This window comes from Aotus nancymaae, unplaced genomic scaffold, assembly GCF_030222135.1.
Source record: "Aotus nancymaae isolate 86718 unplaced genomic scaffold, 86718_ANA_hifiasm-v0.15.2.pri h1tg000030l, whole genome shotgun sequence".
In the NCBI taxonomy this organism is placed as follows: domain Eukaryota; kingdom Metazoa; phylum Chordata; class Mammalia; order Primates; family Aotidae; genus Aotus; species Aotus nancymaae.
In genome coordinates, this window is record NW_026988443.1 from 10977874 (window position 1) to 11001673 (window position 23800).

The 23800-nt window shown below is 47.0% G+C and overlaps 1 protein-coding gene and 1 long non-coding RNA gene across 3 annotated transcripts in view; one reads left to right on the plus strand and one right to left on the minus strand.

The window, feature by feature from the left end:
- The window catches only part of SLC6A2 (solute carrier family 6 member 2), a 50344-nt gene that overhangs the window by 18433 nt on the left and 8111 nt on the right, over positions 1-23800 (plus strand). For both annotated transcript variants that reach the window (XM_012447930.2, XM_012447927.3), the window contains exons 4-9: positions 10485-10623; positions 17362-17496; positions 19533-19636; positions 20857-20981; positions 21805-21917; positions 23509-23637. In XM_012447930.2, the coding sequence (XP_012303353.1) occupies positions 10485-10623; positions 17362-17496; positions 19533-19636; positions 20857-20981; positions 21805-21917; positions 23509-23637 (745 nt within the window). The remainder of the gene's footprint in view (positions 1-10484; positions 10624-17361; positions 17497-19532; positions 19637-20856; positions 20982-21804; positions 21918-23508; positions 23638-23800) is intronic.
- Positions 11459-18507, minus strand: LOC105714064 (uncharacterized). Its single transcript, XR_001106730.3, has 2 exons — positions 16384-18507; positions 11459-15363 (listed from the first exon to the last, which is right to left on the minus strand). It is a non-coding gene; the product is annotated as an uncharacterized LOC105714064 (long non-coding RNA).

Genomic DNA, 23800 nt, shown 5'->3' on the forward strand with positions numbered 1-23800 from the left:
TTTTTGCTGCAGCCTCGCCAGCATCTGTTATTTTTTATTTTTTTAATAATAGTCTTTGTGACAGGTGTGAACTCATAACCATCATTATTTAATTTGTGGCTTCCCTGAGTCCTCTCAGCCTCTACTTCATCCATTTATGTCCTTGAGAAGGGCGATGACTGACTTGTTTTCAGCCACCTGATTTCATATGTTTGCATAGCGCTATGTTTACAATGCAGCATCCATTATCTTCATTCCTCAGGCATGGGTCAGTTCCATTTTATCAATTCCTACACAAACATGCCAGCAGGTAAGCAGAAAGTACCTGTTTCAAGCTGTGGGACAGACAGATAGATTCCACCCAAACTTTACCCTCAGGGCACTCATGGTCTAGAGCAGAAGTCTCCAAACTTTTCTGCATAACATCAGAGGGTAAATATTGACTTTGCAGACCACGTATGTCCCTGTTGCATGATCTTTATTTTGCCTCTAAAAAGTAAAACCATTCTTAGCTCAGAGGTCATACCTAAACAGTTCACAGCTCAGATTTGGCCTTGGAGCCATGGTGTGCTGATTTGTGGCATAGTGCAAGATTTCCCAATATAACCCCACCGTGATAGAAATGGTCCATATCTGTGCAATCCCCCGCAGTACCCACTTGCCACAGGTGGTTACTGAGCAGTTGAAATGTGGCTAGTGTGACTGGAGAGCTGTATATCTAACTTAATTTATTTACCTTTAAATAGACCAATGTGGCCAGTGACTACTATATTGAGCAGTATAAAAAAGTGTGAAAAAAGACAAATTCACAAACAACAACACTTTAGGTTTCCTCTTCTTCATTCCTATAGATTACCCAAGCCCAGAACCAGGGAATGAGTCCTAATTATCTGGAGATTGGGGTTATCCTAGGACCATCTCTTTCCCTGCCATGTTGGTGTAGCAGGGCCAAGGGGATTTCATTTGGTTGAAAGTGACCTCTGGAAAGTCTACTGCCTCCTGGGGCTCAGGGGAGTGAGTGTTCTCAGGACCCAGGAAATACCCTCAATGGGCCACTGCAGAGAATTTGCTAAGGGTCCTATGTCTGCATCCACCTGTTTCCATTTATGATTCCCATGGACTTCTAACAGGCATGTGCAAAAATTATGTGTTTGAGAATTTTTCTGGGAGAGGGTCCATAGCTGTCATGAAATTCTCAAATACCTCCCCAGCCCTCCCAGAGGATCTGAACCACTGCTGTCACTGAAAGCCAGCATCTGCTATAAGAAATCTGTCTTCCTCACCATCGCATTAACAGCTAACCTCTTACCATGTGTATGAGGTTTTCTGTTAACTTCCTCGTATGTATTATTTTAATTTAAGCCTCACACTCACCTAATAAGGTTTCTGAACTCTTATCCTCATCACGCTGTTGAGGGGGCTTCATTTCACAGTTGAGACCATGAAGTCCACAACCACACAACTATTACTGTACAGAGCCAAAATCTGGACCCAGGCAGTGTGCATTTGCAAAACTCTGACAATGAGCATCTCCTTCCATTTTGCACTGTAGGAGCTTACTTCTCTTCACTCTAAACCCAGCCCTGCCTGGCAGGGAAACTTCACAGCCTGTACCCTTAACCTCTGTGTTATATTGGCCTCTAGCCATTACACATGTTTGTTTTTATGCAGAAATATTGTCATGGTAACAAATCACATTTATCCAGCTTAGATTATATCCCAGCCATAGTACAAAGCACCCTTTTTATACTATATTTTAATCCTGACCATTGTGGTCAGGATTATGAATGAGAAAACGGGCACAAATCAGTAAGTGACTTGTCCAAGGTCGTAGAGGTTAGAAGTGGCATTAAAAGTCAGTTTGGACCCAGGCAGCCTATCTCCAAAGCCCAAGCTCTTAGCCCAGGGTTCTAAACCTTGACTGCACATCAGAATCACCCGGAAAGCATGGATGCCTTGATTCTACATCCGGAGATCCTTATTTCATTGGTCCGGGTACAACCAGGGCACAGAGATTTCCATCAGTGGCTCCTCCTGAAATTCTAACATCCAACCAACGTTGGAAGTCCCTGATTAGTCATTTCACTCTGCTGTCTTGGAATAAGATTCCTGCTGGGGTCAGACTGACCTCTCTACAGTCTCACGTCATAGAAAATCTATGGCCTCCTTCACTTTTCTTCGAGGAGCACAGCCTCAGAAAATTCCAGACCCATCAGAGAGCTTGCAGGTGGAGGTTTTAGGCCTTCCTGTCTTATGAACATGGTTTGGAGGGAGAGGTGGTAAAGAATAGTAGAGCAGAGAGTGCTGCTGACACATGGTCACTGCACACTTCCCCCCATCCTCCCATGAAGGACAAAGAGTGACTTTTCTTTCTGCTCTTGGCAACCCTTGTTTTATAAATTAAAAATGAAAAGCGATAGCTTTGTTTCTAGTCCAGTTAGCATTTGATTCCTCTTCTGGTGTCTCAATGGTTAGTATGTCTGCCCCAGGAGAGACACCAGCAGGAGGGAGAGGTGAGATAGGTCTTGAGACCTCACTTACTTTAATTATAGCCCTACACTTCCTCCAGGTTCAGCTGTACGCTGAAAGTGGTGGGAGAAGATGACATCCTCGTACACTGGGCTGAAGGGGTTTGGGGATGTAGGTAGAACAAAATGCAGGGCTTTTTTTTTGTTTGTTTTTTTTAAGACAGAATCTCGCTCTGTCATCCAGTGGTACAATCTCAGCTCAACACAGCCTTGACCTCCGAAGTTCAAGTGATCCTCCCACCTTAGCCTCCCAAGTAGCTGGGATTACAAGCATCCACCACCACACCTGGCTATATTTTTTGTAGAGATGGGGTTTCATCATGTTGCACAGGTTGGTCCTGAACTCTTGGGCTCAAGTGATTCACCCCTCAGCCTCCCAAAGTGATGGGATTACGGCTATGAACCTCCATGCCTGGCCTACAGGGCTTATTCTGCCCCACAGATCTTCCCTCTTTATCCTCTCCTTAACCTTCCCTCCACCAACCCTGCAAACCTTCATAGCCACCATCAGCCAAGCACTGAGAATCTCCTCACACCCAAATCCCATTTAATCTTCACAGTTCATGGAGGTGGAAATTATTCCCATTTCACAGATAAGAAAGCAGAGGCTCGGGTTTTAGGCAAGTGGCAGAGCTGGGAGTGCAGGGGCCTCTGCAGGTCGATAGGAGTTCTCATGCTGCTCTTTCTTGCCTGTAGCCTGCCTCTGTGCTTTGTAATACACAGCACTGTCATTAGCTGCCTCTGGACTTTTAAAAATGGCATGTGGTCCTTTTTCTAAATGTTTCTGCTTTAAAAATGTCCCCTCAACTCAGTTTGGGGGCCCAGTGAGTGGGACTCCTAGTGCCCACCCTGAGGAAATAGAAAATTCTTCTCTTTCCCCCAACCTCCTGGCCAGTTTTGTTACCATCCTGTACTCATTTAGGCTGATGGACTGAGCATATCATTCAAGGAAACAAAACTGCTATTCTCCCCAGGCTCTGGGCCTGAAGCCAAGCAGCCCCACAGCTAAAAGAAACTCTGCAGCCCTGTAACCTTATCTGTAAAAGGACAGCTTTGGTGAACATGTTCCTGGCAAGAGAAAACTTCCACCCCATGCCGGTCCCTCGTGAGGAAGAAAAGTCTCCCCCCACCCTCGTATTAATCCTCTGTGCTAAATATCAAGTAAGAAATCGAGCCTTCTTGGCGTATAGACTTCAGAAAGTTTGGACAGTACACTAAAAGATGATTCATTTTCATTAAACTTCTGGAAAACTAAAACAGACTCAAGTTTCTTGTACTAATCTCCAAGGCTTGGCCCTGCTGGGGACTGGGGCTGGATTCTCATTGCTTTTCTTGGGCATAAGCTTGGGAGTCCAGATCTTTTCACTGATGAAATACCTAGACAACCTCTACAACCCTGAAAGTGGACTTTGAATGCATAGGGCATCAGCTGGGCCTGCTGGGAAGCATTTCAACCATCAGATCGGACACCAGAGGCATTTTGGCAAGTTTCAGGGCAAGTACAATTGGTTCCATGCCTTTTTCCCCCCATTATTTGGATAATCAAGTCAACCAAATAACAATTGCCACTATTCAACACCTGCCCCATAAAACCACAGGAAGAAGTGGAATTAAGCATCAGGTATGGTCAGTATATGCCTCTGGTTCTTTATCTTTTTTTTTTTTTTTTTTTTTTTTGAGGCAAAGTCTCACTCTGTCACCCAGGCTGGAGTGCGGTGGCTCAACCTTGGCTCATTGCAACCTCCATCTCCTAGGTTCAAGCTATTCTCCTGCCTCAGCCTCCCGAGTAGCTGGGACTACAGGCACATGCCATCACACCCAGCTAATTTTTGTATTTTTAGTAGAGAGGGGGTTTCCCCATGTTGACCAGACCGGTCTCAAACTCCTGATCTCAAGTGATCCATCCGCCTTGGCCTCCCAACGTGCTGGGAGTGTAGGTGTGAGCCACCGCACCCAGCCTGGTTCTCTGTCTTTTTAAATATGCCCATGTCCTGCCACCCGTTCCTCTTCTTTTTCTGTGTCTCTCTCTCAGGACATAGGAGAGGATTCTAAGTCAGGGGATCATTCTGAGTTAGGACTAACAAGACGAGAAGTTTGCCAGGCAGACAAATTTGGCTGGGATGTGTTTTCTAGGCTGAAGGAACAGATGGTCCCAAGGCCCAGAGCCATGGATGCGCCCTATGACTGGGGACTGATAAGTAGCTTGCCACCGCCAGGAGTGAAAGGCAAGGTGTGGCAAGGCTGGGGATGAACTTGGCATGGGATGGACTGTAGAAGGCCTCAGATTCTGAAAGACTTACATTGTTTTCCTCCAGACCAGGATTTCACAACCTCGATGCTTTTAACATTTTGGGTTAGATGATTGTTTATTGGGGGACAGGGGTGCCCACTGTCCTGTGTATCTATGATGTTTAGCTGTTTAGAAGCATCCCTGGCATCTCCCCTCTAGATAACAGCAGCATCTCCCTTCTTTCCAGATTTAACAACCAAAAATGTCTCTGTAGACATGCCAAATGTCCCTGGAAGGCAGGGGCAAAATTGCCTCCAGTAAGAACCACTGTTTTAGGTGCTAAGACACCTCTGAGGCTTTGGAGGCAGGAGAGTGGCAAGATTAGAACAGTACATTTTGGATGGATGGTTCTCCAGTGGCACAGACAGTGGATTTAAGGGGGCTGACAGGAGGCAGAGAGACTGGACTTGGGAGAGGGTGGGAGTCATTTTCAGAAGTCCTAGAAGGACAGTGTATTAGTCAGGGCTCTCTAGAGGGACAAACTAATATGATATGTATCTCATATGAGTTTATTAAGGAGTATTGACTCACACAATCACGAGGTGAGGTCCCACTATAGGCCGTCTGCAAGCTGAGGAGCAAAGAAGCCAGTCCAAGTCCCAAAGCTGAAGAACTTGGAGTTCAATGTTCGAGGGCAGGAAGTATCCAGCACCGGAGAAAGATGTAAGCAGGAAGTCTAGTCTTTCCACGTTCTTCTGCCTGCTTTTGTTCTGGCTGTTCTGGCAGTTGATTAGATGGTGCCCACCCAGATTGAAGGTGAGTCTGCCTTTCCCAGTCCACTGACTCAAATGTTAATCTCCTTTGGCAACACCCTCTCAGACACACCCAGGAACAGTACTTTGCATCCTTCAGTCCAATCAAGTTGACACCCAATATTAACCATCACAGACAGAATGTGAGTCTGGCCTGGGTTGGGGACAGTGTGGTTGGGGGTGGAGGGAGCAACCAAGAGACAGGATTAGCAGGGACTAGACATGGCAGCTGATTTCATGGGGAATATGATGCAGGGTGAGAGCTTAAGACCACAACAGCTGGCCTGGGAGCTGCAGGGATGGAGGCCATTCTGGGCAGGGGGCATTGGTCTTTGTAGACCTCGATGGCTCACCCAACGCTGCTCATTCATTCACGCATGCTCACATCCCCTCTCTCCGTTGCTCCCTCCCCCACACCTGTGCACCTCCTGTCACTCCTCTGGCCAGCAGAGAAAACACCTGCCACCTTCACAGTGGAGTCTGCCCAGTTGACCCCATCTACAGTGTTTTCAGGGTAACCTTGGCTCCCTTGCTGACACCTGCTGCTCCTTGAAGCCTAGGACTCAACCATAATAATTATTATAATTACCATTTGTTGAGCATTTCCTGGGTTCAGGGTACTATTATCTGACATTCTGTAACTCCACCCTCATCAGAGCCCTTTTACTGAAAAGGGAAAGACTCCGCAATGGGGAATGCTTACACACACTACTGTCCCCTTGCCTGTGAGCCCTAGGGGCTGGAGCCATCACCTGCTTCTCCACAGCCGTGCCACCAGCCCCCCGCACACTGCCTGGCTCAGAGCAGAGGTGCAGAGAGAGTTTGTGGAATCAATGAAAGGATTCGGGTCACACAGAAACTGGTGGTAGGGGTAGGGTGAGAACCCAGGTTTGTCTGACCCGAGAGCCCTGACAATTTCTGTGCCACATTTTTCTATTTTCCTTCACATTCTTTCAAACAACAGACATCTTTTTTGAGTGGATGAATGATAAAAGAGTGGATAAAACAGCATCGCTGATCACCTTCAGCCTTTCTTTCATCTGCCTGGAAACAAATTTAAATTCCTACACAAGGATAAGCTAAGTAAGTTTCCAGACTCAGGGTGTATGTTTTCCTTACAAGTCTGGGATCTTCCCACATCGTTCATGATGCTTCCAGCAAAGGCTGTCATCTGCCTCTGGAGGACAGACAATTGATCTTATCCACTGCAGGTGTGTGCAATTTTGCCATTAATGTGTGTTTTGGAATTAAAGCCACTTTCTAAAGAAGGACGATATATTAAGCTGTTTGCCTCTAAGATTGCAGTATAAATCTATTTTGTTTTGTTTTGTTTTTGAGATGAAGTCTTGCTCTGTTGCCTAGGCTGGAGTGCAATGACAAGCTCTCCGCTCTCTGTAAACTCTGCCTCCTGGGTTCGAGCAATTTTTGTGCTTTAGTCTCCTAAGTAGCTGAGATTACAGGCGTGCATACCCAGCTAATTCTTGTATTTTTAGTAGAGATGGTGTTTCACCATATTGGCCAGCCTGGTCTTGAACTCCTGACCTCAGATGATCCACCTGCCTCGGTCTCCCAAAGTGCTGGGATTACAGGCATTAGCCACCGTGCCTGGCTGTAAAATTAAGCTGCTGCTTTCTGAATGGACCTCTAGCTGAGCACAAATGCCTATAGAATGAGACAGGGAAGTTAAGTTTCCATATGGGAAAAGACGTCGTTGCCCTGGGCAGAATGAAAGAGCTGAGCAAAAGGGTTAGAAATTTGCCGCAAGTGAGGGGAGGAGTTGCTAAGAGAAAAAGTGAGAGTATGTGGGAGACTGACCCTCTTTCCTTCCTGGTTCTCCTTGGGGTGGTCCTGGGATCTCATTTTCTGTTTTTTCTTTGAGACAGTCTTGCTCTTGTCACCCAGGCTGGAGTGCAATGGCGTGATCTCCCTCACTGCAACCTCCGCCTCCCCGGTTCAAGTGATTCTCCTGCCTCAGCCTCCCGAGTAGCTGGGACTACAGGCACATGCCACCACGCCCAGCTAACTTTTTGTATTGTTAGTAGAGATTCACATTAGCCGGGCTGGTCTCGATCTTCTGACCCTGTGATCTGCCCACCTCGGCCTCCCAAAGTGCTGGTATTAGGAATCTCATTTTCTATAGTATAGGGATTGTTGGGTTTAGCAAGAAAGGTTGAGAGCATTTATCTGTTTCTAATGCACCAATCTCCCATGAGCTAACAGGTCTAACTGCCAGTCCTGGGCTTAGCACTGTGGACCAGGAATGGTTAATTCACTCCTCATCCTGGGAGACCCTTGTATACAGCTAACCCTGACCTTGCAGAACAGGCAGGCTCTCCTAGCAATTGAGTCAAGAGCCACAGGAACTGCAAGAGTTGAAAGATTCCTATCAAGAGTGATCATGGGGGTACTCCCAGGAGACGTGACACTGGACCTGGGCTTTGAAGGGTGTTGGGCAATGTGCAGCTGATTGTTGTCTCTGAGTGTGAGGCACAGAGGAGAACCCAGTGGAAACTCATTCGGGGGGACCCTACAGCTCCCTTGAACCTCCCAACACGTGTCATGCTTTATTGTGAATTTGCATTTAGTGTTGCCTCCCATGCTACAGTACAAGCCCACCAAGGCAGGGTCAGGACGGTGCACGAGCAGTTCCTGCATGTGTCTGAGGCCCAGATGGGCTGGAACACAGCAGGCCTTCAGTGGGGAATGAATAATTTGGGTGCAGAGAAAATACCATGCCAAGTTGTTCCAAGTTCTGCTTGCTTTGCCTTGCAAGGGTGCAGAATGGTCAGGGAAACCCCTCTCCACTGGGACCTGCACTACTGTTTCTTCAGTCAGTTTTATTTAACCTTTCCTTAGCTCCTAACCAACTTTGATTACATTCTCATTAGCAAACAGTCATCTTGTTTGCAAATTTTTTTTTATCATTTCTTCATTTTAGATTGTACAAGGACCCCAATATTCTCAGACTACCTTAGGATTATTTGTTTTTCCTACTTAAAAAAACCAGGCCAGGCTCAGTGGCTCACACCTGTAATCCCAACACTTTGGGAGGCCGAGGCAGGAGGATCATGAGGTCAAGAGATCCAGACCATCCTGGCCAACATGGTGAAACCTCATTTCTACTAAAAATATGAAAATTAGCTGGGCGTAGTGGTGCATGCCTGTAGTTCCAGCTATTCAGGAGGCTGAGGCAGGGGAATTGCTTGAACCTGGAAGGTGGAGGTTGCAGTGAACTGAGATCACGCCACTTGCATTCCAGCCTGATGACAGAAAGAAACTCCATTTCAAAAAAAAAAAAAAAAAATACAAAAAATTAGCCGGGCGTGATGGTGGGCATCTGTAGTCCCATCTACTCGGGAGGCTGAGGGAGGAGAATCACTTGAACTTGGGAGGTGGAGGTCGCAGTGAGCAGAGATCAGGCCATTGAACTCCAGCCTGGGCAACAAGAGCAAAACTCTGTCTCAAAAAAAAAAAAAAAAAAAGGCAACACTTTATTGATGGCTAACATATTACAAAGGATTGACTATCATCAAGTGACAGCTCAGAAAATGTTACCTATTGAACGCAGCCAGTAACCTTACCCAGCTCAGGGAAGAGCATGACGAGTGTCCTGGAGTCCCCATCCTGTCCTCTTCCAGTCAGTAACAGCCTCACCCCCATCCCAGGGTACACCTCTCCTGGCTTCTAATCCTTTAGGTCGGTTTTGCCTGTTGAATTTTATATGACTAGAGTCAGACAGAAGCGCTCTTCTGGATTTGACTTCTTTCTCTCAGCATCGTGTGTGAGAGCCATCCCTCTGGGGGTAATTGCTGTGTAATACTTCCCTTAGGCCAGGGGCAGTGGCTCACATCTGTAATCGCAGCACTTTGAGAGGCTGGGGCAGTTGGATCACTTGAGCCCAGGAGTTTGAGAAAGTCTGGGCAACAAGGAGAAGCCCAGTCTCTACCAAAAGAATATAAAAATTAGCCAGGCATGCTGATGCACACCTATATTCCCAGCTACTTGGGAGGCCAAGGTGGGAGGATCACCTGAGCCTGGGGAGATTGAGCCTGCAGTGAGCCGTGATGGTGCCACAGAACTCCAGCCTGGGCGACAGAGTGAGACCTGTCTCAAAAAAAGAAACTCCACTTTATAAATATATCCTAATTTATCTATTCCACTGTTGATGGATGTTTGAGTACTTTATGATTGGGGGTTATTATGAATAATGCAGCCATAAACATTCTAGAGCATGTCTTTTGGTGAACATGTGTACAATTTTCTACTGAGTCAATACCTAGAGCACAGGATAAGCATACTTTTAGCTTTAGTAGCTGTTCCTCAATAGGAGAAATTTTCACTTTTGTCTCAGTCTCTAGACCAGGGATTCTCAGATTCAGCAATATGGACCCTTTGGATGGGATCATTCTTCGTTATTGGAGACTGTCCTGTACACTGTAGCATGTTTAGCGGCGCCCATAGTCTCTATGCCAGTAATACCACCTCTCCTCAAGTCATGACAATAAAAAACATCTCAGACATTGCCAAATATCCTCTGGGGTAGGGGTCAGGGGCAAAATAGTCCTCCCTCCTGCTAAGAACTGCTCTTTACAGTGTGAGTTCTATGAGGGTAGGAACCTTTTCTATTTATTTCTCCAAGGCCAGGCAAGCAGTAGGCACTTAAGAGATTTTTGTCTGTTAAAAGCAACCATGAGCTTGGAATCTCCCCAGATGATTTGTCCTCTCTCCTAGGACAGAGTGGTCAAGGGCACAGGCCATGGCTGACCAGGGCAGACCCACGTGGTGCATGGCAGTGGCTGGAGCACCCAAGTTAGGGGAGAGTGGTCAGGTCCTGTCTCCATCAGCGTGCATTTGCAGGGACTGGCCTGTGGTCATGGCCTCTGTCATCCTCCCTAAAGCCTTTTACCCTGGTCCCCTTCCCTCCCCTCTGAGCAGGCGTGGCGTCCTGCACCTTCACGAGAGCAGCGGGATTCATGACATCGGCCTGCCCCAGTGGCAGCTCTTGCTGTGTCTGATGACCGTCGTCATCGTCTTGTATTTTAGCCTCTGGAAAGGGGTGAAGACGTCTGGAAAGGTAATATCTCTTTGTTTCTCTTTCTGTTGGGAAATCAACCTTGGGTGTGTGTGTGACTATTTCTAGCAATAATTATGTAGCTGGTGAACAAAACAGATGGAGCTGGAAGTGCAAAGCCTAGGTTCAAGCCGCAGTTCTGCCACCGACTTGGACAAATGCCTTCCCTTCCTCTCCCTTCTCTTCCCTAAGTCTGTCTCCCCAACAATAGGTTGAAGGGGTATAAGTGGATCGGAGTTCCTCATACTTTCCTGCCGAAGCTTCCCTAATACCAGAGACCAGGGACTTGGGTATTCCCAAAGGCCTCAGGACAAAGCCTAGAGATGCCATCAACATGCCCTTGATAAATCTGGAATTTCGACCTAAATCTTCATGCAAATGTTGCATGCTACTCCGGAATATGCAACATTTGTTTTACCATAAGATCAATAAATCCTCCTCTGAATTTTTGAGAAAAAAAAAAAGAATGCTCTAGAAGATATCCAGATGTAAGCTGGGTTTTGTGTTTCCTCAGATACAGAGATAAGTGCCCTCAGGGTTCCAGGTGCCTTAGAGAGAAGAGCGTATGTTTAGATGACCCATGAGGGCCAGTCCAGAGTTGGCATTCTAAACTTGGGTGACACCATCCCCCTGTAGCCAGCCTCTCAGGGTGGGGAATATTCAGGAAATGGCTCCTATTGATTTTTAGCCCAAGTAACATCATGGGAACAGCAACCTCATTTGGGCTCTACAGGGTCTATTTAGCAGCTTGACTGTATTAAAGAGGATGTGGATGGGAAATGTTCTTTCCAGTGTTCTGGTTAGCTAGTGCTCTGTAACAAACCACCCCAAAAGGTAGTGACTCAAAATAACAACCATTTTATTGTCTCTCACAAGTCTATGGGTTGACTGGGATCCGCTGGGTGGTTCTTCTGCTCCATGTGATATACCCTGGACTACATAGCTGGGGGCTTGGCTGGGCTGAATATTCTAGATGGTGGTGCATACACACTGCTGGCAGTTGGTGCTGGCTGGGAGCTAAGTTGGAGCTGCCAACTAGAGTATCTTGGGATGTTTCCACATAGCCTTTCTATGGTGCTTGGGCTTCTCACAGCATAGTGGCTGAGTTCCAAAAACATGTCCCAGGCAGACAAGTCCCAATGATGTACAAGTACCTCTTCCAGTCTCTGCTTGCATCATTCTTGCTATTATCCCAGTGGCCAAAACAAGTGTTGTGGTAAAACCCAGTATCCGTGTGGGAGGGAATTACACACAGGTGTGAGTTCATTGGTGGAGACAACACAACAGTCTATCTTAATCAGGTGGGTGTAAATTTTGGAGAAACTTCAGTAGGCAACTGATTTTGGAAAGGAGGTGTGCACTAGAGTTCTCTCTGATACTCCTGGAGTTTTTGGTCATGCCATTGGGAGCAAAGACAGTAGCAGGGAAGCAGCAGCTGGTAGGTATGAAATCCATCAAGAAATGGAGATGGAACTTCCTACCAGAATGTTGGGGACACAGTGTCTACCCTAAGAAAGCACACAAACAAAATGCAAACTAAGGCTTGGAGAAAGTCTAAGGTGGAGAAAAGCCAGGATAGGACCACTGCCATTCTGATGCCTGACACCTAGTAGGTCTTCAGTAGGTATTTATTGGGTGATAGAATGATGGGTGGGTATACAAATTTGGGGAACTTCATTAAGTGTTCTTTGAATTTAATTCAACATATACAACCATTTATGGACACCTACTATGTACCAGGCTTGATGCTAGCAGTAGTGATGCAAGAATAAGACAGGTTCCTTCTTCAATTGCTTTAGTCTATGCATATTGTAGGCAGGTTATGGGTCAGCCAATGTCACCAGCTTCTTGGATCTCTGTCCAGAGACATATGTGTGTGTCCCCGTTTAATAAAACCCAGTGGTCACAAACTATGTGCACTATTAAATATCTTGCTCTTTTTTAAGCTTAACTTTACCTTGGAGATAATTTCACATCCCGAAGTCAAATTATATTTCAATAGAAATACGAACTGTGGGTTTAAAAACTATCATTAAATCAGCTTAATGGGTCATCACATACACTTTTTAAAAACAAAAAAGTCTAGATAATAAGAGATCATTGCACATATTAAAGTAAGGGCTGTCTCTTGGAATTTTTGTTTCTGTTACAGCAGTCTGTAAGTTTATGTGTAGTTTATCTTGATATTGAAGGTATTTCTTAGCATGAGTCATGGTCAAAAAGTGTGAGATGCTGCATTAGTGGAGAAAGGAAGCTCTTTCAACTCAAAGTATCTCCAAAGACAATAGAGAAGGTGGCATTCAAGCTGGGTCTATAAGGTCAGGCACAGGTAGAGGTGGGAGGGAGGGAAGGGATTCTCAGCGAAAGAAACTACATGAGCAAAGTGGTGGAGATGTGAAAGCCCCAGACCAGCCTTATCTAGCACTCTCTGTGCCTTTCCTGGGTACTAGGAGCAGGGCTCTCTTGGCCTCTGCAGGCACAGACAGAGGCCTTGAGGGGAGACAGGGCCCACTCCTGTGAATTGCAGATGTATGAGCTTTATACTGCTTCTGGCCTTGGCACAGGGCCACCACAGACTTCTAATATTGCACCCCAAGATTAGGTTTCCCACAGCCATCACCAAAGAGGGTAGAGCCTGCCCCATCTAGTTTAGCTCTTGGCTAGAGGGGAGTATATGTTGTCTGCAGGCAGGCTGATGCGAGAGAGACCAGGAGGAGTGAAGCTGAGCATGCTCAGTTCTTTCCAAAATGCACCTTCAGAGAAGGTAATGATGGGTAAACCTGGGTGTTACACTAGGAAAGTCCCCCATGTAGAAACACGATGAGAGAGGAATATGAGTCCCCTCTGCGTGTGTCATCCGAAGCCACAGCCCACATTTTGCGTAAGTCCCTCAGTGTTCTGACCACTAACAGGCACGCCATAGGCAGTCTATGGAGAGGAGATTTCAAGAATGGGGAGCTTCACTCAGGACATTCCTGTGCCCCAAAGTTAATTGTTTTTATAAGCTGGCGTATGAGAAAACCAAGAGTGTTGCTTATTTCTTTCCAGACCGAACCTGGCACAGGACACTGAGCTTTCCTTAGCAGGCTTCCATAGCCTCAGAGCTGGCCTCAAATGAATTGCAAATGTTCATACCTCCGGTCTTGGCAAGTGAAAGCTGTGCCGGTCCTGGCTTGCTTTAGTGACTTGATTGGACTCAATTATAATGAACAGCATCGTTCACATATGAGTGAGGCATATACTAAAATATTGTAGTTTGGAGTTTTTCTCAGTAACATCAGTGCATACCCTACACCCCGTAAACCCTTCTTTTTAAAATTATGTCTTTTTTTATTAGTGAAAATGTCCCTAAAACTCAGTTCAGAGAATCACAAATTCTAAATCAGTAAAGGTTAAATTAATGCAGATGTACAGTGGTAAAGCATGGAAATTTATCATCTCTGGGTTCGAGTCAACCTTAGAGCAGTTCCTGGGCAGTGTGTTTCAAACTCTCATGCATGTAAGAATCACTGAGAGGTCTTGCTAAAACACAGATTCCTGGGTTCCTCCTTGAGAGAGTCTGATTCAGTGGGGATGATGCGAGAATTTGCATTCCTGACAAGCTCTAGGTGAAGCTGATGCTTCTGGTCTATGTACCTCACCTTGATCTAGGCCGCCCTTTGCTTGATGCCTGAATTCAGGCTTGCACAACTTCAGTGACAAGCACCTCACCACCGTCCTGGGCAGCTCTTTCCCTTGAGAGAGTTCTATCAATTTGAACGCTCTTTCTTTTATGGAGCCAAGATCTTCCTCATTTTGATTATGAGCAATTGGTTTGAATTTGGTACCCTGGAACCACACAAATTATCCGTAGTAACACCAGCAGGTATAGATTTAAAGTGATAGAAAGCAGTGATCTCCCTTAGGGATTAAGGACACTTGTAAGACTAATGTGCTGCTCATAGCATTCTTCATCTTGTGCTCAAAATTGGACCAAGTCGAGCTTCTCATGGCCAGAGCTGTGTTGCAAGTTGAAATTCTGAGAGCTGAGGAGCCTGGGGTAGAGATGACAGAGCCCAAGCCTTTCTTCTGTTTACCCATTGTGCATTCAGGGCAAATGTGAGCATGAGTGAACTGTTGGCCAAAGATCCAGGAATCTCCCTTTCAACACAAGATCTTAGGCAGCTGAACACCCACTGTCAATTCTGAGAATCTTCAACAAGATTCAGATGGTCTAGCTTTGAACACATGGGCACAGACAAAACAAGTTTCCTGCTTTCTTGATGCTTGACTATAGTCAGGGTTTCATATCAGTCATGTCCTAATGTATTCCTTAGGGAAATTGAATCCATGGCCATCAAACATGGCCAATGCAGGGCCACCTCCAGGCCCCATGGGAGATTCCTTGGAGTCAGAAGTCAAGATACTGTTTTCTGATGGGAGGAGTGTGGTCTCACCTGGTTTGCTGGGCTGGGCATTGCACCTGGGCTGCAGCTGTTGACATGAGCTTTAGGAGACCAGAGCCATTAGGACCAATTACAAGGATATGTGAGAGCTCCTCCTTGTGCCTTTTGCCAAGCGCTTAGACCTATTCATCCCAGTTCAGGGGACTGATTCCAAGATTCATTAACATAAGGTCACCCAGATGCAACAGCTTCACTTTCCAAGGCATGTTTCCCTCTTTATTTGTTATGCAATTTGTCCTTCCTGTTCTTACCTCCCTGAAAGAAAACAAGTGGAAATCCCATTTCCACAAAGACCTTCCTAGAACAAGGGAGTGATGGAGAAACAAGTGGATAACATGAAACAGAGGAGGCTTTCCTGCCTAATTCCTTCTGAGCCCAGATGTGACTGCCACTATGCATTTACTCACTCCCGCGCTGACTCAGTTATTCATTCACTTGCTCATGCATTTATTCTTTGACTTAGTCACCCACTAACTCTCTGATTTATCATTCATCCACTCATCCATCCATCTACTCAACGATCCACCCACCTAATCATCTTATCCATCCTTTTAACCATCTACTCAATCATAGTCCAACCATCCACTCATCCATCCATCCATTTACCTAACAATCCAGTCATTTATCCACAACACTATCCAATCATTCATACGATAAACATGTATTAGGATTCACATATGCCAGGTGCTGGGGATACAAGTTTGAAAAATATAGGATTTTATTTCTAAGGGGGCCATGATCTAGTAGGAATGACAAGTAAAAAAAGAGGATAAATCCCCATCCTTAAACATAAGTATGAAAAATATATGGCTTTATTTTCTATATCTCCATTTTTGTTTAGCACCCACATCTTTTTAGGCTGGAAAGGAACTTTCATGTTTCCAGGTTTCCACTTTCTCCTTAGGGATGTGTGAAGATTCTTAGGGATACATAGTTCCAGAGCTTTGGGGGTGTGGAACCGTCTAGCATTTATAGCCCTTTTCATGTTTCAGCTGAGTTCTCCTTGGGTCTGACTACCTTAACCTTAACCAGATATTTTTACCTGGGGCACAGCATTCTTTCTGCAAGGCTATCTATGACTATATCTGCCTAAAGCGGTGATTTCTCACCTTGGCTGCACAATTTTATCACCTGGGGAGCTTTAAAAAAAATACTGCATTCCAGGCCCGCCCCAGACCAACTAAATCAGTAACTCCAAGAATGGGATCTGAGCTTTAACATTTTTACCTATAACTTCCCCCAGAGTATTTGAATGTGTAGCCCAGGGTGAGAAGGAACAGCAAAGAAATCCACACAACACCCACGTACCTGTACCTACCTTTCTGTTCTTTTCCTCCAACCTGGGCAAAGGGATGGGGTGTCTTTTTTAGTCTGGAGTAATCTCTTCTTTTGTGTATTTCTGAACAAGATACGTTGCCTGTGTCCCACATCTGTTCCCAGCAAGATGAAGAATGGTCAGAGGTTCTGCTTTCTGCCCAGCCACATCCCTTCCTGGGCAATGTGCTTAGGAAAGAAAATATGCTTAAAGGAGGGTAAAGAAAAAGAGGAAGAGGTAAACAAAAGGGAGAGAGTGGAGGAGAGGGAGAAGAGGGAGGGAAGATGGAGAGAGAGAAACAGAGACGAGAGAGAGAGACAGAAAGAAAGAGAGAGAGACTGAGATTTCTAAATATCTTGCCAGTCAGATAGGTACCTGCAGCAACCAGTAGCAGTGGTGTGATGGAGACAAGACTGATGGGGAAAGGGGAGAGCACAAGGTGGGTGTACTTAGTTCTTCCTGGTCCATGAACCACACCTTGATCTAAGCAATCCTTTGCCAATGCCTGTATTCATAGTAACACTTGCATAACTTCAGTGACACGTACCTCACCGCTTCTCTAGGCTCTTTTCCTTTAGAGAGCTCTATCTATGGGAAAATTCTTCATTTTATGGAGTCAGGAGTCTTTTCCTGATGGAGTCAGGAGAGGTGGCTTTGTAGATGAGGAGGCGTCCAGTGCTATGAGAACCTAGTCTTTGCCCTCGGTGCCCTAGGTTTCCATCATGGTGCTATCCCCAGTGTGGCTGACTCTCGCCCTGGGTTCTGAGCTTCTCTAGGGTGGGCCCTGTGTCTGTTTCCTATTCTAGCCCTGGATTCTGCATCAGGGCCTTGCCTAGAGCTGGAACCTGCAGCATGTGCCTTGGGTAAAGGAAGGTGAGAAAGAGAATGACTGGCTCCCTGGGAAAGGGCTCTGTGCCCCACCAGTGCCCCATGGGGTTGGGGCCAGAGCAAGGCTCTCACCCAAACTTATCCATTGCCCAGGTGGTGTGGATCACAGCCACGCTGCCTTACTTCGTGCTGTTCGTGCTCCTGGTCCACGGTGTCACGCTGCCCGGCGCCTCCGACGGCATCAATGCCTACCTGCACATCGACTTCTACCGCCTGAAAGAGGCCACGGTTAGTGTTCAGTGACCACCTGGCCTTGGGCCAGGCTTGTGGTAGGGCTTTCAGGAGCAGGTGATAATGGAAAATCTGCTCCCAGCTCTGCCCCCAATGTACAGCATAGCCTTGGTCAGGATCCTTCCCTGTCTGAGATGCAGCTTCCCCATCTGACAATGCGGATTTGCACCTGACAATCTCCATAAACCCACCCAGCTCTGGAGGCCTGGGATTCTGTGGTATCATCTGGTGGCCTTCACAAACTACTCTTTTCAAGGAGAGCAGTGCCCTGTGAAGAGGACATGATGTCCTGGGTCCGTGCTCCTGTCCTGAGGCCACGGCTCCCTCGCTCACCCTAGCCACCCCCTGCCCTCTTTCTACTCTGTGATCCCCAAACCTGGTCTTTACCACCATCTTGTGATGTCAGCATAAGGATAGATTCAGCCATCAGGGAGGCCCTGCCAACCCTCTTCCCCAACACCTTCAGCCGACCACTGCCCCTGTCCAAAGGCTCAAATTATGGTGAAAGTGGGTGAATCTGCTAGTGGAGTCCAGTGCAGAGCAGTGAGGGTGAAAGCAGAGACAATCATAGAGGTACTCATTACCTTGAGCACCTTCAGGTAACTGCTGAGATTACTTCCAGCCTCCTCTTTCAGTGCCCCTCAGTGAGAACACCTCAACATGCTGTCTTTCAATTCTCCAGGGCTTCTTTATTTGAACCCATAATAATTCTGGCAAGCCCCAACAGCACAGGATTGGGAGAGATGCATCCCAATATGCATCTCTATGGTTGTAATGCCCCAACACACTGCAATGTTACAGACTAGTAACCAAGAAAAACCAATTTTTGTAGTAGCTGCCAGAAAGATAATAGAACATAAGGCATGAATCAGCCTTGTAAATTGCAAAACAAGTCAGACTTCTTTTTATTCTGTGACTGTTGATGCCAAACCTTTTAGATGTGTAGAAACTAAGCCCTCAGTGCAGTCTCAAGGAGCAGATCCGTCTTCCCTCATCAGATGGTGCTGCCCTCTGCACAGCTGGGGAAGCCTGGACTTCCAGTGGGGAGATGACAGACATCTCTCAAATCTGAATTGGAAGGCCGGGCGCAGTGGCTCACGCCTGTAATCCCAGCACTTTGGGAGGCTGAGGCTGGCAGACCACTTGAGGTCAGGAGTTCAAGACCAGCCTGGCCAACATGGTGAAACCCCATCTCTACTAAAAATACAAATATTAGCCAGGTATGGTGGCACTCTAGTGTAATCCCAGCTATTCAGGAGGCTAAAGTGGGAGAATTGCTCGAATCCAGAGGGCAGAGGTTGCAGTGAACCAAGATCGCACCACTGCACTCCAGCCTGGGTGACAGAGTGAGACTCCACTTAAAAAAAAATCTAAATTTTTTAATTAGATTTTTAATTAGATTAGATTTTAATTTAGCTCTTAGTCTGAGTGGGTGAAGTAGAATTATCCCCATTATACAGATGAGAAAACAGAGAGAAGTGAACTTGACCAGGGCTAGAACATGAGGAAGAGAAGTTGGAAAGGAATTCAGACGTCCAGGCCTCCAGCCATGTGCTTTTATCACCCAAAGGATGGAATAAGTAAGCCGCATTGGCCCCCAAGGTGTCACCATTGTCTATGTCTTGTAGAAGCCTACTAGGAATGGTCCTCCCCTTCTGAAAATGCCACGTCTGTAACTCCTGAGATGGCCATAACCCTCTGTTCTTGCCCATTTACACTCTAGCCTCGAACTTTTAGTTTTGCTAATTTTCTTTGAAAATCAGGGCATGAAATTGAGTGAATGAGTTCCTACAGGGTCAGCTCACTCACAGCTGCTACCCAAGGCTGGGAGTTGCTAGAGAGGCCCAGCCTCTCTCTGCAGTTGTTTTGTACAGGATGCAGGGGAGGGAGTTTCCAGGGCTGCCCATCTGTGTTTTAAACCATATTTCCTTTGGTCTCAGAGCATCCCCAGGGTTTCTCAGCCCTTCCAGAACAGTGAGGTGGTCCTGTGGTATAGGAAGCAGAGGCTGATGGCTTTTATCTGCTGGTTTCAGGTATGGATTGATGCTGCAACTCAGATATTTTTTTCCTTGGGGGCTGGATTTGGAGTGTTGATTGCATTTGCCAGTTACAACAAATTTGACAACAACTGTTACAGGTAAGACCTTTCTCAGAACTCTGGGACGCTCTCAATCCTGGGGGTTGACGCTTGCATGGGTGGCAGAGAGGGTTCTTATCTGGAAGCCAACTCTCCCTGGGCAAGCCACATTTTCTTCTTGTGGACCATCCTGGGCATTCTATCAACTGCGACGTGGCCTCTGAGGGTCCCAATGACCACATTTCATTTCAGGATGCCTCTTAAACAGAAGTGAGGTGTGGAACTGGGAAAGTTGAGGTCACCAGCATTGGGAGATGGGTAGCTGGGACAGAGGAGAACCGTGCAGATTTCAGTGTGGACAGCATTGCCTGACTCTGTCCATCAGATGCCCAGGCAGGCAGGGGTAGAATATCCCTGCTGCTGAGGGCCTGGCAGGATCAGAGGTGAGATTGCAGGACAGACTGAGACTCAGAGGACCATGACCTAGCTCAGTTCAGGAAGCACTCAATGCTGCCTCCTGCTGGCCCAGTGCTGTGGGGACTTCAGGCACGGGCACAAATTTGGGTTCACTTCCATTACACTCCATCCAAGGCTTAAGGCAGAATCATAGCATCTTTGGTACATGACAGAGTCCAATGAATGCATACCAGTGGGACAGGCTATAGGGAGGTAAGGAAATGGGGTGATCAGCCCCCGATAGAAGACAAGCCAGTACATGGAGGTGAATTTGAGATGAACCTTGGAGGATAGTTAGGATTATGCTAGGCAGATGTGGAGTGGACAACACACACTGTGGGAGAAGGGGGACCACACAGCCAAATACAGGGAGGTGGTTTGTTTATGGACCAGTGAATTGACTGGTTTCAATTCACCGTTCAGAGTACACAATTGTACTGTTCAGAGTACACCTTGGGAGTCATGGAAGATAAATCTATAAGGAAGGTTGGGTCTTCTTAGCAAAGCTCTTGAATGACAGGATGAGGAGTTGGAAGGCACTGGGAAGCAGCCATGGAAGTTTTGTTGAAGGAGGCTGGTGACTCAGTTTCCTGGCAGGAGTTTGCCAGTAGACTCTGGTATCGGACTATTCCATCCATATGTGGTTAGCCTACTTCCTGTGCCAGTGATGGTGGGGCCCTGGATCCATGTGGCAGCAGGAGCTACTGAAGGGCGCATGGCCTTTGAGGCTGGGGCCAGGCTGCAGGTTCTCTAACTGGTCCAGCAATCAATGCATAGGGTTGAGGGTGTCAAGGAGCTTGACCTCACTGTGCTTCTTCCCCCAGGGACGCCCTGCTGACCAGCAGCATCAATTGCATCACCAGCTTCGTCTCTGGGTTTGCCATCTTCTCCATCCTTGGTTACATGGCCCATGAACACAAGGTCAACATTGAGGATGTGGCCACAGAAGGTGGGTGGGCAGCCCACCTGGGCCCCAGCTCACTGAGGAGGGAGCTGAGAAGCCTGCCCTATTCTTGGCTGCATGGCTCTGCCTTTGGCTGTAGGATCACTAGGCTGTCTGTGGAGGTGTCCAAACCAGTCATGTGGTCGACTTTCCCTTTAGGTTATTAGTGAGAATTTCAGGCAGTCCCAGGCCCCATGTATGTAGCAGAACCTTCCTCTGAGTCAGGCTGGGAAGAAGAGATTTTGGAATGTCCTCTCTGTACCAGCCATGGGCTAAGCCCTTGACAAACCTCCACTTAGTTCTCACAAGGCTGCCAGGCAAGTGTCAGTAGACTCACTTTACAGATGAGAAGACTGAGACTCAAGCCAAATAAGTTGTCTGGCATCACCCAGCTAGTGAGCAATGGTACAATAGTGTTCACACCCCAATCAGTCCAGCTCTGGAGCTTGTGTCCTTCCCTGCAGCTTCCCATATCCTTATGGCCACAAAGAAGCTGAGACCTGGGCAAGGGCTACCTCTAATGCACTCCGAGGACCCCAAGCTTTTGTGAGTAAGAGTGAATGCCTTGTAGAGTATAGGAGGTGGGGTATGCAGCGTGTAGTCTGTAGCTTACCAGGCAGAAAACTGCTCTCCAGCCTGGCTGTTGGGGGCAACCTCTCCAATGCACAGGTGAGCTGTATGTTCATGCTGACTTCATCTGTTATCTCTAGACCTGTGTTCTGCTCCACCCACACATGACTGACCAATTGGGCTCCCAGATGCTCCCCTACCACGTGCAGCTCAGACCAGTGGTTTCAGCCATTGATGAGGTCCTTGACGTTTCTTACAGGAGCTGGCCTAGTGTTCATCCTGTATCCAGAAGCCATTTCTACCCTGTCTGGATCTACATTCTGGGCTGTCGTGTTTTTCATCATGCTCCTGGCGCTGGGCCTTGACAGCTCAGTAAGTGGCCCTGCTCAAGATATCTGTTCCCCACGTCCCTGGGCCTGACCCCTCCCCCAACACACAGTGCTGGGCCTGAAGTTCCCACTATTCAAACACCTGGTTAATAGTTGTTTCCAGAAGGCCCTATTTAAATGTCGACAAAAAAAAGTGAGTCCTGACTCAAAAAGATAAGACTTAGGCCAAAGCCAAGAGCCATAGGAACCCCTTTGGCATCTTGGAAATTCAGATGAGAAGAGACTTCAGATAAGCCAGCCCTACACCATCCTCTTGCAGGCGGCGAAATGATTCAGAGGGGACACAGATAGAAGTCTTGTTCTCTAAACAGGCATTTTCTTATTATATTTTATCATCAATAGTCGACAGGCCAGGAATGATGGCTCATGCCTATAATCCCAGGACCATGGAAGGCTGAGGTGGGAGGATTGCTTGAGGCCAGGAGTTTAAGGCCAGACTGGGCAACATAGTGAGACCCCCATCTCTACAAAAAATAAAAATAAAAAAATAGCTCAGTATGGTGGTATGTGCCTGTAGCCCTAGCTACTCAGGAGGCTGAGGTGGGAGGGTCACATGAGCCCAGGAGTTGGAGGCTGCGGTGAGCTATGATTACATCACTGCTCTCCAACCTGGGTGAGTGAGATCTAGTTTAAAAAAACAAAACAAAACGAAACTCAAAACCCAAACAAACAAATAAAAACAGTTTGAACCTCAGTAGTTTCTTACATCCTTTTATTATATCCAAATGTAAGACTGGGTTTAATGATGTCTTTTAAAATCTGTGTCTGCCCTTAGTACATCATGCCTGGAAGTTTGCAAAAAATCTTATGGAAGGGCTGGCACATGGGTTTCCTCCCACTGCCTTTTGCTTTCCATCAATAGATCTGCCAGGAGCAGGGTGTTAAGAAGGATTTTGAGGCTGCTTCTGGGCCTATCATGAAGAATACTAATTTTGATTAACAGTGTCTTCCAAGAGGAGAGGAAATGAGAGGGGGAGGGGAGGGGACAGTGGTAGCTTTTGTGCTTGTCTGGCCCTCACAGTGGCCTCATAAGGAAACAATCTGCTCATAGCAGTGGATGTGAGACCCTTTCAGACTCTAAGAGTCTGGAGTTTGAAGTGACCACTTTGCTCGATCATTAGAAAAGCAGCCCAAAATCCTTATCAAAAACGACTGCCTGAAGTTCTCATCACCAGCAGCTCTTCTGCAGAAGTTGTTTCCAGAGACCCTTATTGACATATAAACCTATGACATGGGTTTTGGTGTTTTACTGCTTTCACTCCACTATCAGCTTATCTGTACCCACTCGGGCTGAGTGAGGACGCAGGAGACAGGTAGCTGTTGAGTAGGGGAGACAGGAGTTGACTTAACCCTCACCCTCTCATACATAGTTTCTGAGTTCTGAGTTTGCTTGAGAACAGGACAGAAATGGAACAAGAAGATGAGGAGGAAGGCAGGATGTGCTGATTTCTCAAGAGAGGCAAGGCAACCTGCGGGGGTCCTGGGCTGCAGGAGGCCCTAGGAACCCTGGGGCCTGAGACTGAGGTCCAGAGAGACCCTCATTCCCACACCCCACCCCACCTGGTTCCCTCCAGATGGGAGGCATGGAGGCTATCATCACGGGCCTGGCAGATGACTTCCAGGTCCTGAAGCGACATCGGAAACTCTTCACATTTGGCGTCACCTTCAGCACCTTCCTTCTCGCCCTGTTCTGCATAACCAAGGTGAGTAGGGGCTGGGCTCTGGGTCACGTGGGGCCTCTGGACAGATTCTTAGTCAAACATTGGGGCTGAGCTCAGGGAGAACAATGCGAGACTCAGCATCCTCGACCCGGTGGTCTTCTTCCATCTCTGATGCTGAGGATTCCACTCAACGCTGTTAATTATT